This window comes from Bos javanicus, chromosome 26 (genome assembly GCF_032452875.1).
Source record: "Bos javanicus breed banteng chromosome 26, ARS-OSU_banteng_1.0, whole genome shotgun sequence".
NCBI lineage: Eukaryota > Metazoa > Chordata > Mammalia > Artiodactyla > Bovidae > Bos > Bos javanicus.
In genome coordinates this window covers 15,788,060-15,807,004 of record NC_083893.1, presented here as the reverse complement: position 1 = coordinate 15,807,004, position 18,945 = coordinate 15,788,060, and the positions used below count along the sequence as shown (strand labels likewise).

At 43.0% G+C, this 18,945-nt stretch overlaps 1 protein-coding gene and 1 non-coding gene across 8 annotated transcripts in view; one reads left to right on the top strand and one right to left on the bottom strand.

Moving 5' to 3' along the window:
* TBC1D12 (TBC1 domain family member 12) overlaps positions 1-18,945 on the bottom strand; it is a 119,036-nt gene that overhangs the window by 88,049 nt on the left and 12,042 nt on the right. For 2 of the 7 annotated variants that reach the window (XM_061402854.1, XM_061402853.1), the window contains exon 1: positions 7,995-8,126. The exons of 1 other annotated variant lie outside the window; for it this stretch is intronic. Coding sequence is in view for 3 of the 6 variants with exons in the window: in XM_061402849.1 (XP_061258833.1) it covers positions 7,995-8,938 (944 nt within the window). In the remaining 3 variants the exon portion in view is untranslated. Of the gene's footprint in view, positions 1-7,994; positions 9,147-18,945 lie in introns of those variants that run through there. 4 more of the 7 variants (XM_061402849.1, XM_061402847.1, XM_061402848.1 and 1 more) reach the window with 4 other exon arrangements.
* LOC133239688 (U6 spliceosomal RNA) lies at positions 16,925-17,027 on the top strand. The gene has a single exon (XR_009733938.1). It is a non-coding gene; the product is annotated as a U6 spliceosomal RNA (small nuclear RNA).

The window sequence follows — 18,945 nt, the reverse complement described above, 5'->3', positions numbered from 1 at the left end:
ATGGTGTTTCCAGTAGTCATGTACAGATGTGAGAGTTGGACCATAAAGAAGGCTGAGTGCCCAAGAATTGATACTTTTGAACTGCTAGAGAAGATTCCCGAGAGTTCCTTGGACTGCAAGGAGATCAAACCAGTCAACCCTAAAGGAAATCAACTGTAAATACTCATTGGAAGGACTGATGCTGAAGCTGAAGCTCTAATAGTTTGGCCACCTGATGGGAAGAGCCAACTCGTTGGAAAAGACCCTAATGCTAGGAAAGATTGAAGGCAAAAGGAGAAGGGGGAGGCAGAGGATGAGATGGTTAGACAGCATCACTGACTCAATGGGCATGTGCTGTGCCTATGCTCAGTCACTTCAGTCATGTCAGACTCTTTGCGACCCCATGGACTGTAGCCTGCCAGGCTCCTCTGTCCATGGGATGCTCCAGTCAAGAACACTGGAGTAGGTTGTCATGAGACTGTTAGATAGCATCATCGAATCAATGGACATGAATTTGAACAAACTCTGGGAGATGGTGGACGACAAATGAGTCTGGTGTGCTGCAGTGCATGGGGTCACAAAGAGTCGGACACAACGTAGTGACTATAAAACAACAACAAGCTAATTGAAATCCAAGCAGTCTAACTCCACAATCAACATCTTTAAGCAGTACACTATAACCATCCAGGGCTTCCCTTGTGGCTCAGCTGGTAAAGAAACCATCTGCCATGAGGGAGACCTGAGTTCAATCTCTGGGTTGGGAAGATCCCTTGGAGAAGGGAAAGGCTACCCACTCCAGTATTCTGGCCTGGAGAATTCCACGGACTGTATAGTCCATGGGGTCACAAAGAGTCAGACACGACTGAGCAACTTTTGCTTCACTTTACTTCACTTCTATATCCATCCTATAGCTTAAAGATTCCACCTGCCAAGGGCAAGTCCCCTGAATCCATCCACCTAAGGGCTGTGGATTATGAAGCATCTAATTTTTTTAATGTGCTTTTAGGTTAATTTGCAGTATAACAAGGCTAGGGACTATTGTACTAAGCTATCAGTTCCCCAAAGTGGCACACTGGCAAACTTTGAGAAAGAAATCATGGTCTGGAAGTTAAAGTATCAAACTCCAATTCACTGATTAACTAGAATGTACTTATTATCTTACTCTCTCACTTTCCTACTCCAAAGAAATCATAAAGAAAAAAAAATCTAGAATTGCTAAAGAAAAAAAAAAGAGCTGCTGGTCTGTTTATGAGATGCTTATGAGACACTAAACAAAGATCACTGATGTTGAGACTGATGTTTAGCATGATTACTCTCAGGCAGAGTTAGGCCTTTACCAAAAAACGTTCAAGACAGAATTTAGAGTTGAAGGGGTATTTCTATCCCTGGCAACTTTTTCATTTTACAGATGAAAAATCATGCTGTTTTTTAAAAAAGCATTCTCTTTAACTCAATTCAATTCACATATGTAGTATTTAGCCAACAAATATTTGAGGTTTATTACAACAGTGAGTGCAAGTGAATCACACAACATCATAGTGTATTGGAGCTGAAAGGTACTCTGAATCTCTAAATTTCATAGATGAGGAAAGTGAAGTGAAGAAATTTAGTAATTTGCCCAAGATCACATAAATTGTTTAATGATACAAGAAAAGAAACTACCCAGGACAAAAGTCAAGTTTCTTATTTCTCAAGACAAGAGTATTTTCACTACATCAAAAGCTATGTTTTCATTCATAAACTTCTTATAATTCACAGAAATCAATGTATTAGCTTCAAACCCCAGGAATCATACCTATGCCCAGTTCTGATTTTTTTTTTAATTAACTCTCTGTCTCTGGGCAAATAGCTATAACATAAAAATAAACCCTACCTTTCTTAGGTCACAGGAATAATTTAGGAATCAAAAAATATATAAAGGAAAGACATATTAAAATAATTTTATAAAAATATGAAATTATGTAAAATTAAAATATACTTGACTTTTTTTTTCCAGAGGCAAATGGGTACTGGTTGTTAAATCCAAATAATCTGAAAAGCTTTAAAAAACATTGCTTTAGATCACTTAAACTCATTACTATGTCTAGTTCATTTCCAATACTAAATTAATACCATCTTACTAAGTGATGGCTAGCAAATAGAAGCTAACCCTGATTTTCCATAGAGTATTAAAGAATGAACAAAGTGACTCCTAAAATTCCTTCTACTTTAAACAGCTCTGATTTTACAGTAAAACACAATAGCTTCCCAAATAAAAGTCTTACAGCCAACAATAAAGGTGTGGTGCACGCGTGCTCAGTTGTGTCTATCTCTCTGTGACCCCATGGACTGTAGGCAGTTAGGCTCCTCTGTCCATGGAATATTCCAAGCAAGAATACTGGAGCCGGTTGCTACTTCCTTCTCCAGTGGATCTTCCCAACCCAGGGATCGAACCTGAGTCTCCTGTGTCTCCTGCATTGGCAGGCAGATTCTTTACCACTGAACCACCTGGGAAGGCTCTTTTAGTCAATAACTCTATGCTAAACAAAGCATGAAGTTTAACTGTAATAATGTACAAACGATGGATTCTTCAGTTCAGTTCAGTCACTCAGTCGTGTCCAACTCTTTGCTTAGTTGTGACAAATGTACCACAGTTATGTAATGTTGTCAACGGGAGAACTGGACAAGGGATATACCAGAACTTTCTATAGTACCTTTGCGACTTTTCTATAAACATAAACCTATTCTTAAAAAAGTATCTTAAAAAGTAAATCTCAAAAAATAAAATAAAAAGTAAATCTCTGCCTTACTCTAATCCACGGAAGCCTGGATTCTTAACCAATGGACCACCAGGGAAGTCCCAATTCCTAGTTAATATTAGTCTGCTTTGCTAACTGGGGCTTAGTGTTAAAATGTTAGTTTAGTTTAGCACTTCGAAATAATGTTTGAGTGATTAAAATTAACCAAGTCCCACAAAAATTAGTGTTTCCCAATACTTTCTACTGAATTTATACTCAGATGATTACATCTCTAACCATGAACTCCTTGAATCACTGTTGGATTTCTAATGGTTTGGTATAGATAACTAGTATTTTGCAGTTGGTTGGTTTTTTAAAGCAATTATTGGATCTGAGTAGGGGAAAGGGCTAGATATAAGAAAAGGAAACAAAGACTCTTCAGCCATTAGCTCCCCAATCTAATATTATAATGGGTAGCTTCACAACACTCTAAAATCTTAAAAGACTCATTTTTATTCTAGAGCAACTAATTACACATTCTTTTCAGTTTTTCTAAAATTTTACACATTTTAATTATACTAATATAAAAGTAAGGTCCAACAAAATTTCCTTAGTGACACATTAATGAATATTTTTATAGTATTGTAATAACAAAAAAAATTATGTTTAGAGCAAGATATTTCTTAATTCTCCTTTTAAATAATCATACCACACCTGTTATAAAGAACTGTTTGCTTTGGGGAGCTATAAAAATCTTTTAAAACTTATCAGAGGTTTGATATTTTACCTTTTCTTTACTGAAATGTTAAAGAAGGGGTTTTTGTTTGTTTGTTTGTTTTGAGAAACTGGTCCTGAAACTGTGGCTTTTATTTTAGTTGACTGGGAAGAATACACACTATAGGACAAATAAGGGAGCCCTATCTGACGAAAGTCAATGGTGGCTCAGTCAGGTGAATAATGATTTATTTCAGCAACTAGGGTACATCACGGAGAAGGCAATGGCACCCCACTCCAGTACTCTTGCCTGGAAAATCCCATGGACGGAGGAGCCTGGTGGGCTCAGTCCATGGGGTCTCGAAGAGTCTGACACGACTGAGCGACTTCACTTTCACTTTTCACTTTCATGCATTGGAGAAGGAAATGGCAACCCACTCCAGTGTTCTTGCCTGGAGAATCCCAGGGACGGGGGAGCCTAGTGGGCTGCCGTCTATGGGGTCACACAGAGTCGGACACGACTAACGCGAGTTAGCAGCAGCAGCAGCAGCAGCAGCAGCAGTGTACATCAACTAAATTTTGAGTAGTAGTGAAAATATGGTTGATTTTGTTGTTTCTGAGAATCTTAAATTAAGAAAAATTATAACAGAAATTTTCAAAATTCTCAATATCATAACAAAAAGAATATACATTCTCAACAATTTTCATAGTGGGGAGATTGGAGACTACTTATATATGAAAGTGAAAGTCGCTCAGTCGTGTCTGACTCTGCAACCCCATGGACTATACAGTCCATGGGATTCTCCAGGCCAGAATACTGGAGTGGGTAGCCTTTCCCTTCTCCAGGGGATCTTCCCAGCCCAGTGATCAAACCCAGGTCTCCCACATTGCAGGCGGGTTCTTTACCAGCTGAGCTACAAGGGACGCCCAATATGTGAAAAGAAACCACTAAATGAGCCTACCATTGCTAGTCTTCCCTATTCAGCTACCCATAATAAAAAGAGATTCACAAAAAAATTTTTGTGCAATATTTAGGAAGTTTCAGAGTTGGTAACTACAGGGTAAGCTACACAAATCTCTATGTTCCAGAATCTATAAAATCAATCTATAAAGATTTATATAAATTCCAGAATCTATAAAGTTTATCTTTCAGATAGAAGGAAAAAAAATCTTTAGTATTTTTTGCCTACCTTAGTCATGCCCTTTTAAGTTACTAAATTCTTGTGATTTATCATGCAGATTTTGTAAAAAAAATATATATATATATTAACACTATTAGGAGACACAGATACATACTTGAGTGCTTCTAAACAACAGTGACTTTGCCAGTGCAATCAGAACAAAAGTATTCAATTTGAGTATTAATACTCAAAAGTATTAAATGGCTTTTAAAATACACCTATTAAGAGCATACATAAAAAACAAACCACTCTAGTTTGAAAACACGACATGGATTTGCTTAAAGGACCATAAAAATGGTTTAAAGTTACTTCACTTTCAGAACAGAATAATAAACATACCCTTGAGAAACAAAGGCTAGCCTACAAACACAAGAGATTTGTCTTTTAACTTTCATCTTCTCACTGCTAAGTTGTGAGAGTGGCAGCAGTGGATGCACCTAGCACTTCAAAACTTTTAGAGACAGGAAAAGGCCAAGGACCTGAGGGAATGTTACTTCTGCTGCTTATGCTGCTGCTGCTAAATTGCTTCAGTCCTGTCCAATTCTGTGCGACCCCATAGATGGCAGCCCACCATGCTCCCCATCCCTGGGATTCTCCAGGCAAGAATACTGGAGTGGGTTGCCATTTCTTTCTCCAATGCATGCTGCTGCTGCTGCTGCTAAGTCACTTCAGTCTTGTACGACTCTGCGTGACCCCATGGACAGCAGCCCACCAGACTTCCCTGCCCACAGGATTCTCCAGGCAAGAATACTGGAGTGGGTTGCCATTTCCTTCTCCTGAATGTTACTTCTAGGGCTCCCGTAATCAAGTCACTATAAACACAGATGCCCATGTGCAGCTGAGGCAAGCTCCCAACAGAGTCTGAAATAGAACTCACTTCATCTAGAAGGGAGGGCAAGCAGGAAGGAGATAATGAGAACTGTCCCATCTTGGACCAAATTCCTTTTTCTCCTACATGATTTCTACCCTACTCAGTGAGGCTTCTGTAAATGATGTGCCTTGATTGAACAAATTTTTGTAGTAACAGATAAACAGAGCCATAAAATGGTCTACTCTCTTTATTTGTAAAAGGTTAAAACAAACATGAAACTAGTCTTTTAAAGTATTTCTTGTTATAGATTTTTTGACCCAGTTAAGAGAAAGAGAGGAAATGGAAAGGAGAAGGGAAAGATTTAGATAATCAGGTGGGAAAGAAAAGAGTCACAGGTAAACAGAAGTTATGATTGAATTCCTGGAATGAAAATCAGGAACCCTGGTTTCTAACCCAGCTCTGCCATTAGCTGACAACTGTTTATGGGAAGAAAAACACTCCTAGGTTATAGGGAGAAGAGAAAATTTCTGATTATTCTTTTTGGAAACAGAAGATTTGTTCAAAATTACACTACCTAGAGAACAGTAAAAGAGGGAGAGTCCATGAAAGTTGTCACTTCAACACAATCTGAATGGGATTCTTTATACAACACTAGATATTTTAGATTCAAAAATGAAGGTCATAGTCTTTGCCTTGAAGGTGTTCAGCATCTAGTTAAGGTTTTGACTAAAGGTTAACATAAAAATAGTCCTAATGTCTGATTCTGTCCTTTCCCAAGAATGTTATATGAAGGAAGCAATGATGCTTAGACTCTTGACATTCATATCTCAAAAACAAAGCTTAGAGAAATTAACTTCAGGGGACCTAAGTTTACTGACTTTACACTCAGTGTTCTGATACACATGAAAAGTATATCATATGAACATCAACTAAGCCATATAAATGTCAACTAGCTATGCTCTCCAAAGCCCTGTTCAAATCTAAAACTGCCTGATACCTGACATCAAAACATGACCAATAAATACCCACAAGTTCCACCAAAAAAAAAAAAAAATACCTACAAGCTTCACACACCTTAAGAGCTTTAAAAATATTGCCACTACGAGCTTTAAGTATGTCTCTTTGCATAGATCTTTGCATAATTTGAGGGACAAATGCACATTTCACTACTATATATGTTGTCCTACGAGTAAAACAGGGCTTCTCTGATAGCTCAGCTAGCTGGTAAAGATTCTGGTAGCTCAACTGGTAAAGACTCTGCCTGCAATGCAGGAGACCTGGGTTTGATCCCTGGCTTGGGAAGATCCCCTGGAGGAGGGCACTGGCAACCCACTCCAGTATTCTTGCCTGGAGAATCCCCATGGACAAAGGAGCCTGGTGGGCTACAGTCTGTGGTCACAAAGAGTTGGACACCACAGAGCAACTAAGCACACACATGACTAAAACATAATTAGGATTTCCCCAATCTTGATTTAAACAACAGTTAATAGAGCAGAAAAGGGAATAAGAAACACTAATTTCAATCAGAAAACTCTGTCTGTGAGTCTACAAATATGCACACTAATTGTATAATCCTCTCAAATCTGAGACTCATTACTTGTTTCTTTATTTCTGGTTTTTGTCATGATCCCTGAAAAGGGAACAAAAACACAGAAGAAAGGAGAAAGAACTTTGAAAGGGAGGGTTTTCCAAGTTGGGAATATTTTCCTATTTGTCTAGAGACTTAAAAAAAAAGCGTGTCCAAAAAAAAAAAGCGTGTCAAAATCTGACTCACAGGAAACTGCTTTGTTACTACGGTGCATTAAGATGAGTATTTTCTAACGACGTATGTATCCCTATCAACGTCCCACTGAGAAACTTGCAATGTCCAGCACCACAATTTAACTTCAAGACTAGCAGGTCAAATCACATATACGACACCATAAAAAATTAACAGAAGTTGCCGGAAAAAAGTATAGGTCTATCTAGCAAAAGTGGGGGAAAGGGATTTTTCTAGATAAAGCGCCATAGTAATTTGGTTTTAAAGGCTGGATCAAATTTTAAATACTAAACTGACAGTATTTTAATAAAGGCCCCTGAAACAGGCTGTTAAACGCTATGAAACTCAGCCACCTCTAATTTCAGTAATTCCCAAACTACTTGAATGGGTTTAGACTCCACGCAAAGAGAAAGCTCTGAAAATGACTTCTCTTTCTCTTTCACAACCGCACCTGTACACACACACCCCGCACCGCCACCCGCCCCTAAATCCTAACAGTATAGTACACGCGGACGAAGAAGGCTGTCTATTTCTCCGGAAGAGGCAAAACTGTAGATATGGCACTAGCACGCTGGCCTAAATTCATAGAAACCAGATGTGAATGGCAGGTACAGCGTCCGGCTCAGGGAAGCACCAAGATTGGCTCCCCGCGCTCACAACTTCTCCGATCCAGACGCACAACACAATGCAGACCTAGTTCCTGGTCCCTCCTGTGACAAATCAAAGCTCAATCCTAACGCCAGCGAGAGCCACGCTGAGGCTGCCCTCACGTCGCTCTCCGCCCGCTCCCGGCCCCAAGCCCGCCCTGATCCCCGGCGTAGCCTGCGCTATACCTGGCGAAGAAGTCGGCGAAGCCGCCGCTCCGTCGAGCCCGAGCCGAGGTCCCGGCAAGGCCCTCCTCCGCGGCCGGCAAGGACACCGGCGCCCCCGCCGGCGGCAGGTGGTCGCGGGCGCTTTGGCAGCGGCTCACCTCGAACGTATTCCGAGAGTTCCAGTGAACGTCGGAGAAACCGACGCGCGGCTCGGCTGCGGCGCCCCCACTAGTCCTCTCCGCCGAGGTGACGGGCGACGCACCCTCCTCGGAACCCCCGGCTCCGGCTCCCAGCCGCTCCAAGTCCTCGCTGCCGCTGCCGTCACTGGCCGAACTGTCCCTCGCGCCGCTGCCCTCGCCCTCCGGCTCCTCGGGGTCCGCCGCCTCCAGGCAGCAGCTCCGCAGTGGGTCCTCGAGCGGCGCGGCCCAGTCAGACAGGATGCCCGCGCCGTCCGCACCCTCGTCGCCAGGCCCGTCCGGACGGAGGCGGCGGTGGCACGGCTCCCGGCTGCCGGCGCGGGCCAGGTCGCGACAGTCCTGGCCCAGCAGAAAGCCCGAGTCCCCGTTGGTCATGCCTCCGTGTCGCGCCGAGCCAGCTTCCGCCGCCTCCGCGTCGCGGTGCTTGGAGCCGGCATCCGGCTGGCAGGCGTCCGAGCGCGAGGCTGCCGAGGGCGGCGGAGCACAGGAGTGGCCGGCGGGGAGCGGACAGTAGCACAGCCCGGGCTCCAGCTGTCCCCCGGCCGCCGCGAGGTAACGCTGAAGGAGCTGCTGAGGCGGCGGCGTCTCCTCCTCCTCCTCCTCCTCCTCCTCCTCCTCTTCAGGAGGCTCCACAGCGCCGACGCCTCCGCCAAAGCCGCCTGTGGCCCGAATCATTTTCCCGTCCAGGCCCGCGGAATCGGGCGCCGGCAAAAGGAGCAACTTGGGGTTTCTTGCCGAGCAGCCTCCGGCATCCTCCGGACCCACCATCTGGGGCCGGGTGAGCGCCGCGGGAGGAGGTAACGGAAGCTCCCCAGTTCAGGCTTGGCCAGGGAAGATCCCTGAGTGCTGGGGCCGCGGCGGCCACCGCCGCAACGTTCCCACACCCACCCCTCCCTCCCGAGAATTCGGGCAGTTGCAGGAGGGCGGGCACGCGCCTGGGCTCGCGCACGCGCAAAAGCCAGACCGGTCAAGCTCCGACCTGGAGATTCCGCGAACCATAGAGACGGTAGCTAGAGAGACTCGCTCCGTGACACTGCGACCGGCAATCTGGGATCAGCCCTCTGGACAGTGGAGGCTGGTTGGCCCACTCCAAACAGGACGGCCATTAGGGAAGCACGGGTATGGCTCCCTTAGCAAAAATTCACTTGATGTGCTATATCGGGTTCCCCTGGTGGTTCAGATGGTAAAGAATCCGCCTGCCAATACAGGAGACCTGGGTTCCATCCCTGAGTCAGGAAGAGTCTCTGCAGAAGGAAATGGCAATCCTCTCCAGTATTCTTGCCTGGAGAATTCCATGGACAAAGAAAACGGTCAGGCTACAGTCCATGGAGTCGCAAAGAGTTGGACACCAATGAGCGACTAACACAATTTATGGGAATAGAATACAGGATTTAGATGTAAGTCCTTCCACCTCCAGTGTATATCCACTGCTCCATTCACTATTCAGAGTTGTTCTCATCTCAAGTTAACACGCTTTCTTCTCCACTTCATCTTTCCCAATATTACCAAAGTTATGTTTCCCATCTAGGACAACGTTTCATCACATCACTCTTAAAGATTTCCATTATCACTTGAGATAGAAGTAGTAGAGTCAGGCAGAGAGGGCTGTTGAAATAATCCCAGCACCCCATGAAAATGGATTAAAATGGGGTGATAACCAATGAATGGAAATGAAGTGCATTTAAGGTAGAAATCCCAAGGTGTGGTAACTGTTCAAATAGAAGGACTGAAGAGGGAGTGTTACCGAACATCACCAAGTCTGTGTGCCCAACACATAGGCCAAAACAATGCTAAAACACTGGAGTTTGGAGTTTGGTTTATTACAGGACCATGCAAGGAGATGGGTGGCTCATACCTTAACCCCAAAGTTACTGAAAGCTTTCATCAAAGCGCTTTTAAATGTAAAAGGTTAGGGGGTGTTATGGTTAGTTGCAACTTCTTGGTGTCAGAGCCTTTGTTCTTAAAGTCAGGTCATGGTCAGGTAACAATGTTCCTGTAAACCTCTACCAAACAAATGTTATTCTTTGTCCTGAGAAGAAAGGGCAAGGTCCCAAGGTACAACTTTTAACCTCCAAGGTCCAGGTCCTGGCTAACAGGAAGCAGAGCTCAGGTGGCAGTTCCCTCAGGGTCAGGTTCCCCAGAACCTGACCAACTGTCATCACTGAGGAAGCCAGGCACCCAACTCATCTGGCCCTCAGGCTTCTCAGGCCACCCAAAGCAGGACACCACATCCCACATACTGTGACCCAGGCAGACCACTGCTACTATTAGGTCCCAGAGACAAGGATAGGGGAGAGGTTCACTGCTGCCTCAAGGCCTGGGCCAAGGCTAGTGGAGGGCTTGATGAGGGCTCTGAAGTCCTACAGAACATAGTCCCAAGCCTGTTCTCTTGGTGCCCAAGCTCTCTCACTGACCAAAGGCCAGATGAACTGAAGGGCCCCAGGGAGAAGGTCAGGATCCTCCTTTTACCTCACTCTTCACCTGAGGACCACCACGCCACTTAGCTGAATCCCCTCACTAACTGCCCATTCTTAACAGTTGGTTGCTTGTGGGTGGGGCCCACTGCTGAGCTGTCCAATGTCTGAGCAGGGTCATCGGGGTTGCTCTTTGACAATTGGTTGCTAGTGTGTGGGGACCTCTGACGCACCGACCAATGGCTGAGCAGGACCCATTTCCTGGTAACAGGGTGCAGAGTAACTGCACACAGCAATTCAGTTCAGTTCAGTTCAGTCGCTCAGTCGTGTCCGACTCTTTGCGACTCCATGAACTGCAGCACGCCAGGCCTCCCTGTCCATCATCAACTCCTGGAGTCCACCCAAACCCATGTCCGTTGAGTCGGTGATGCCATCCAGCCATCTCATCCTCTGTCGTCCCCTTCTCCTGCCCTCAATCTTTCCCAGCATCAGGGTCTTTTCCAATAAGTCAGCTCTTCACATGAGGTGGCCAAAGTACTGGAGTTTCAACTTGAACATCAGTCCTTCCAATGAACACCCAGGACTGATCTCCTTTAGGATGGACTGGTTGGATGTCCTTGCAGTTCAAGGGACTCTCAAGAGTCTTCTCCAACACCACAGGTCAAAAGCATCAATTCTTCAGCGCTTAGCCTTCTTTATAGTCCAACTCTCATATCCATACATGACCACAGGAAAAACCATAGCCTTGACTAGACGGACCTTTGTTGGCAACGTAATGTCTCTGCTTTTGAATACGCTATCTAGGTTGGTCATAACTTTCCTTCCAAGGAGCAAGCGTCTTTTAATTTCATGGCTGCAGTCACCATCTGCAGTGATTTTGGAGCCCCCAAAAATAAAGTCTGACACTGTTTCCACTGTTTTCCCATCTATTTCCCATGAAGTGATGGGACTGGATGCCATGATCTTAGTTTTCTGAATGTTGAGCTTTAAGCCAACTTTTTCACTCTCCTCTTTCACTTTCATCAAGAAGCTTTTGAGTTCCTCTTCACTTTCTGCCATAAGGGTGGTGTCATCTGCATATCTGAGGTTATTGATATTTCTCCCGGCAATCTTGATTCCAGCTTGTGCTTCTTCCAGCCCAGCGTTTCTCATAATGTACTCTGCATAGAAGTTAAATAAGCAGGGTGATAACATACAGCCTTGACGTACTCCTTTTCCTATTTGGAACCAGTCTGTTGTTCCATGTCCAGTTCTAACTGTTGCTTCCTGACCTGTATACAGGTTTCTCAAGAGGCAGATCAGGTGGTCTGGTATTCCCATCTCTTTCAGAATTTTCCACAGTTTATTGTGATCCACACAGTCAAAGGCTTTGGCATAGTCAACAAAGCAGAAATAGATGTTTTTCTGGAACTCTCTTGCTTTTTTGATGATCCAGTGGATGTTGGCAATTTGATCTCTAGTTCCTCTGCCTTTTCTAAAACCAGCTTGAACATCAGGAAGTTCACGGTTCACATATTGCTGAAGCCTGGCTTGGAGAATTTTGAGCATTACTTTACTAGCGTGTGAGATGAGTGCAATTGTGTGGTAGTTTGAGCATTCTTTGGCATTGCCTTTCTTTGGGATTGGAATGAAAACTGACCTTTTCCAGTCCTGTGGCCACTGCTGAGTTTTCCAAATTTGCTGGCATATTGAGTGCAGCACTTTCACAGCATCATCTTTCAGGATTTGGAATAGCTCAACTGGAATGCCATCACCTCCACTAGCTTTTTTCATAGTGATGCTTTCTAAGGCCCACTTGACTTCACATTCCAGGATGTCTGGCTCTAGATGAGTGATCACACCATCTACATGAGTGATCACACCATCGTGATTATCTGGGTCGTGAAGATCTTTTTTGTACAGTTCTTCTGTGTATTCTGGAGTAAGCATCTTTTAATTTCATGGCTGCAATCACCATCTGCAGCAATCTTGGAGCCCAGAAAAATAAAGTCAGCCAATGTTTCCACTGTTTCCCCTGTTTCCCCATCTATTTGCCATGAATTGATGGGACCAGATGCCATGATCTTAGTTTTCTGAATGTTGAGCTTTAAGCCAACTTTTTCACTCTCCTCTTTCATCAACAAGCTCTTTAGTTCTTCTTTACTTTCTGCCAGAAGGGTGGTGTCATCTGCATACCTGAGGCTGCTGTGCTAAAAGCTGAGCTCACTGCACTCTGTTACAGGAGGTACCAGCCAATCACTACAAAACTCTTGAGAATGAAGCTGATGTGGTTTGAAAAATAGTTGTGGATTGGGAATAACTTGATTAATAGGGGAAATATAGCTGGGAAAGTAAAATATCCAGCATTTAGAGTTCTAAAACGGTTAGGGCTTCAGTTTAAAGAGGCAGATTGAAGAGGCATTGAATAATACAACTAGGTGAGTCACCGGTAACACCAGGGAAGAAAGACTAAAGATGAGGGTGGGGCAGAGACTCAAAGGTGTCGTTATTTAAGGATGGACAAAGAAATCATATTGCAACTCTGATTTAGTTCCAATCATATTGGAACTAAATTATTGGAACTATAATTTAGTTCCAATCATATTGGAACTAAAGTGGCACTGCTGCTGCTGCTGCTGCTAAGTTGCTTCAGTCGTGGCCGACTCTGTTCGACCCCATAGACGGCAGCCCACCAGGCTCCCCCGTCCCTGGGATTCTCCAGGCAAGAACACTGGAGTGGGTTGCCATTTCCTTCTCCAATGCATGAAAGGGAAAGTGAAGTTGCTCAGTCATGTCCGACTCTTAGTGTCCCCATGGACTGCATCCTACCAGGCTCCCCCGTCCATGGGACTTTCCAGGCAAGAGTACTGGAGTGGGGTGCCATTGCCTTCTCCAAAAGAGAGGCACTAGTTGTGGATAAAATGAAGTGGCAAATATAGACCACTCATTCTAGAAGTATGTCAATGAAAGGATAGCAGTAGGAGAATGGAGAATTAGAGGAAGCAACATTGTCAAGCCTTTAAAAAAAAAAAAATATATATATATATATACACACACACACAAAGTGAATATAACCTATATATAAGTAATAAAATACATAAATGAACATCCATGTGGCTAGCATCCAGTTTAAGAAACATCATGTCTTTTATAATGAGCATTTCTCAAGGTCCTAACTAAAGTGCCAAGGGCATAGGTGGCAATACATTTTTTGTTGTTATTGTTGGCTGAGAGTCCAAATCTTAGTGCAGGATCTTAGTTCCCTGACCAGGGATTGAACCCTTGCCCCCTGCAGTGGAAACATGGGAGTCTTGACCACTGGACTACAAGGGAAGTCCCTAGCAATACACTTATTATCAAGATTTTTCAGAAGAAGAAATGACCTCCAAGATACAGGTGGAAAAGTTAATATAGGAACACAGAAAATATCTGTAATTCATATATCTGATAAAGGCCCAGTATCCAGAATATATGAAGAACTGAACTATAAGAAGACAACTCAATTTACAAATGAGTAAAGGAGTTGAACATATATTTCTCTGAAAGAAGATATGCTAATAGCTGTTAATAAGGATATAAAATGATGCTCAACATAATCTCTGCTGCTGATAAGTCGCTTCAGTCGTCTCCAACTCTGTTCGACCCCATAGACAGCAGCCCACCAGGCTCCCCGTCCCTGGGATTCTCCAGGCAAGAACACTGGAGTGGGTTGCCATTTCCTTCTCCAATGCATGAAAGTGAAAAGTGAAAGTGAAGTCGCTCAGTCATGTCTGACTCTTAGCGACCCCATGGACTGCAGCCCACCAGGCTCCTCTGTCCATGGGATTTTCCAGGCAAGAGTACTGGAATGGGGTGCCATTGTCTAGAGATATGCAAATCAAAACCTCAAAGATAGCACTCACACCCACTGTGCTGTGCTGTGCTTAGTCACTCAGTCGTGTCCAACTCTGTGACTCCATGCCAGGTTCCTCTGTCCATTGGGATTCTCCAAGCAAGAATACTGGAGTGGGTTGCCATGCTTCTTCCAGGGGATCTTCCTGACCCAGGGATCAAACCCAAGTCTCTTATGTCTCCTACATTGGCAGACAGGTTCTTTACCACTAAGCAATTCTACCCACTAAGCAATATACCCTAAGTATATGGACGGAGAAGCCTGGTGGGCTGCAGTCCATGGGGTCGATAAGAGTCGGACACAACTGAGCGACTTCACTTTCACTTTTCACTTTCATGCCTTGGAGAAGGAAATGACAACCCACTCCAGTATTCTTGCCTGGAGAACCCCATGGACAGAGGAGCCTAGTGGGCTACAGTCCACAGGGTCCCAAAGAGTCGGACATGACTGAGCGACTTCACTTTCACTTTCTTTCACTTTGTATTAGGTAGAGAAAAAGAAAATATTCTATTAAGGTCTGTATTATATCAGCTAACACAACTGTCTTAATCGTAGTGGATTAAATAAAGGTGTCAATATAAAAATTTTGATATTTATAATTAACAATTGCTATATTCTATAAGAAAAACATTTCTATTTTTAGGAAACATACTCTGGAGTATTTAGGATAAAAGGCCGTGATATATGTAATTTACCCTCAAATGACTTAAAAAAATATGCATGCACACAGAACAAGGGATAAAGCAAATAGGATAAAATGTTAACAGAGGGATTACACAAGGTCCTATTGCATAGCACAGGTACCTATGTTTAAGCCCCTGAGATAAACTAAACCAGAAAAGAATATGTGTTTGTGTGTGTATGAATCACTTTGCTATATAGCAGAAATTAACACGATATTGTAAACCATACTTCAAAAAAATTTTTTTAAATGTTACACTAGGCAAATCTGGGAATGATATGAGTGTTTCTTGTATTATTTTTTATGTTTGTAACTTTTTGTAAGTTTATTTCCAAAGAAAAACATTTTAAAGATGTCTCTAGTCTCTATTTTCTCACTCTGTGCCCCACAATTTACTCCATTCTAGCTCATGTCCACTCTCATTAATGACTTCCCTGTCCCTAATTTAAGAGAGAAACTCCACTCTCCACCTTGCTTAATCTCTCAACAACATTCATTCTGTTGACCACCCCTCCATTTTTAAACACTCATTCATCTGACTTTCAAACTTGAAACACTTTTGCTCCTCTGTTTTCATTACTCCATTGTTGCCATACTCTCCGTTTCCCCCCTACCTCTATGGCTACTACTTCTTAATTTCCTCAAGGCAAGAAGAATTTCTTCCCTCTTAACTGAAATTTCCTAAAGGAATAGTTCTGAACCCTCTTTTCTTCTTATTCATCCCTCTTTAACCCAGGTAGTCTCAGTATTTAAATGATCATCTATCAACTGAAGACTCTAGAATTTGTATCAACAGCTCCAACATTATCATCCGAATGCCTTCTTGATATTTATATATAGATATTTTTAGTCATGTATGGATATGAGAGTTGGACCATAAAGAAGGCTGAACACTGAAGAATTGATGCTTTTGAGTTGTTGTGATAGAGAAGACTCCTGAGAGTCCCATGGACTGCAAGGAGATCAAACTATGCATCCTAAAGGAAATCAACCCTGAATATTCACTGGAAGGACTGATGCTGAAGCTCCAATATCTTGGCCACCTGATGCAAAGAGACGACTCATTGGAAAAGACCATGATGCTGGGAAAGATTGAGGGCAGAAGATGGTAGAGGAAGAGATGGTTACATAGCATCACCAACTCAATGGACATGAATTTGAGCAAACTTTGAGAGATAGTGAAGGACAGAGAAGACTGGCATGCTGTAGTCCATGGGGTCACAAAGAGTCAGACACGACTTAGTGACTGAACAACAATAACAGACATAATAAATATGATTAAATGAGCCTCTCCTAGTTTTCTTCCACCATTCTCCATCTTAATACATACCACCACCACCCACTCAGTTTCTCCAGATCCTATATGCCAACTGTATACCCAGTATCTCTGCTTGGTGGTCTTAAAGTCACCTCCATCCCAGTACCTCCAAGTCTAAACTCATAATTGCCTTCTCTAAATCTTCTCCTATTATAATATTCCATATCTCACCAAATGACAATATTTTAGTTGCTCACACCTAAAACCCAAGAGTCATTCTCTTTCTTATACCACCCTCTTTCTTATCCAATTAGCCAAGTGTAGTGGGTTGAATTTATCTCTGAAAAAGATATGTCCAAGTTCTAACTCCAAGGACTATGAATGTGACTTTATTAGAAAAGAGTCTTTGCAGATATAATTAAGATAAGCTTTCCAAAATGAGATAATCCTGGATTAGACATACTCCCTTCCTCACAGAGCTAATAAGTAGCTGTGATCGGTGTCCTTATAAAAGAAAAAAGAGAAGGGATTGCTTTTGCAGCATATATAGTAAAACTGGAACAATACAGAGAAGATTAGCATGGTCCCTGTGCAAGGATAATCCACAAATTCAGGAAGTATTCCATATCTGGAGGAGGGATAAATTAACAGTTCAGAACTAACACATACACACTACTATATATAATACAGATAATCATAGGACCTACTGTATAGCACAGGAAACTCTACTCAATAGGTGTAATAACCTATATGGGAAAAGAATTTGAAACAGAAAGAATATATATATGTATAAACACACACACACATATATATATGTATGTATGTATAACTAAATCACTTAGCTATATACCTGAGACTAATATAACATTGTTAATCACCTATATGCCAATATAAAATAAAAGTTAAATTAAAATATTCAAATAGTAATGAGTGGCAAAAAAAAGAGGAGAAGGCACATGAAGACTCTGGGAAGAAGACCATGTGAAGATGGAGGCAGAGATTTGAATGATGCATCTATAGGCCAAAGGATCACAAAGGATTGCTGGCAACACCATCAATTAGGAGAGAGGCATGAAGTGCATTCTCTCTCAGAGCCTTCAGAAGAAACCAACGCTGCCAATATAATTTTTTTTAATTTTATTTATTTATTCTTTTTTACTGTTCTGGATCTTTGTTGCTGCCCGTGGGCTTTCTCTAGCTGCAGCTAGCAGGGGCTACTCTCTAGTCGCAGTGCACAGGTGTCTCATTGCAGCGGCTTCTCCTGTTGCAGACCACAGGCTTTAGGGCATGCAGGCTACGGTCGCTGTAGTGCGTGGGCTCAGCAGTTGTAGTTCCTGGTTCTAAAGCATCAGCTCAGTAGTTGTGGCACATGGGCTTAGTTGCTCCACAGCATGTGGGATCTTCCCTGGACCTGGGATCGAAACCCGTGTTTCCTGCATTGGCAGGCAGGTGGATTCTTCACCACAGCCACCAGAGTAGTCCCCTTGCTAGCATCTTGATTTCAGACTTCTGGTCTCCAGAATTGTGAAAGAATAAATTCCTGTTGTTTTAAAGCACTAAATCTGTGGTAATTAGTTATCACAGCCTTAGGAGGCTAAAATACCTAGTCTGGGCTCCCCAGGTAGCTAGGTGGTAAAAGAATCCGCCTGCCAATGCAGAAGCCAAGGGTTCAGTGCCTGGGTTGGGAATACACCCTGAAGGAGGGAGTGGCAACCCACTCCAGTATTCTTGCCTGGAAAATCCCATGGACAGAGGACCCTGGCAGGCTACAGTCCATGGAGTCGCAGAACAGTTGGACAACACTGAGCAACTATAACAACAATACCAAGTAGTCACTAAGGTCTGTTTGTTTTACCCTCCTGAATATGTTTTTTTTTTAAATTATATAATACAATGTTATTAACTGTAGTTCACCATGTTTTACATTAGATCCTCTGAAACTAGATAACTGAGATCCTTACAAACTTTCAGCTATAAGATGGATAAGGTCTAAGGATCTAACGTAAATATCCTCTACATGTTACTCACTTCACAATGTCTACCCACCCAGACTAAGTCACCATCATCTCTTCCCTGGGTGACAGAAGCAACCTCCAACCAGTTTCTCCACATTCACTTGGGGCCACTTCAAACATTTCCCCGTGCTGCAAGCAAAGCACTTTCTATTAAACCCACATCTGATCACTGCCTTGCTCTTTTAGTCACCTTCCTATGAACCTTTCAGCTGTTTAAAAGAAACACTTTTTCCTTAGGTCTCATTTCTCTATTGTCTCCATTTTTTCCCTCCTACATTTTGGCTGTTTCTTCTAAGTACTCTTCTAAGTTCCTCTTCCTTGAATCACCCTCAATTTCCACAAATGATTTAAATTCCGTGCATGCCTGGTAAACCCTTAGCTAGGAAGAGAAGGTGACTAGGACTAAGGTTACGGATTATAGTTAGAATACAAGTATTGAGAAGATGTGTACTGCAGATTAACCACAAGGGTGAGACACATGTGGGAAATGAATGATAGTAAGATCACAAAGCAACTGCTGTTTGGTAAACCACAG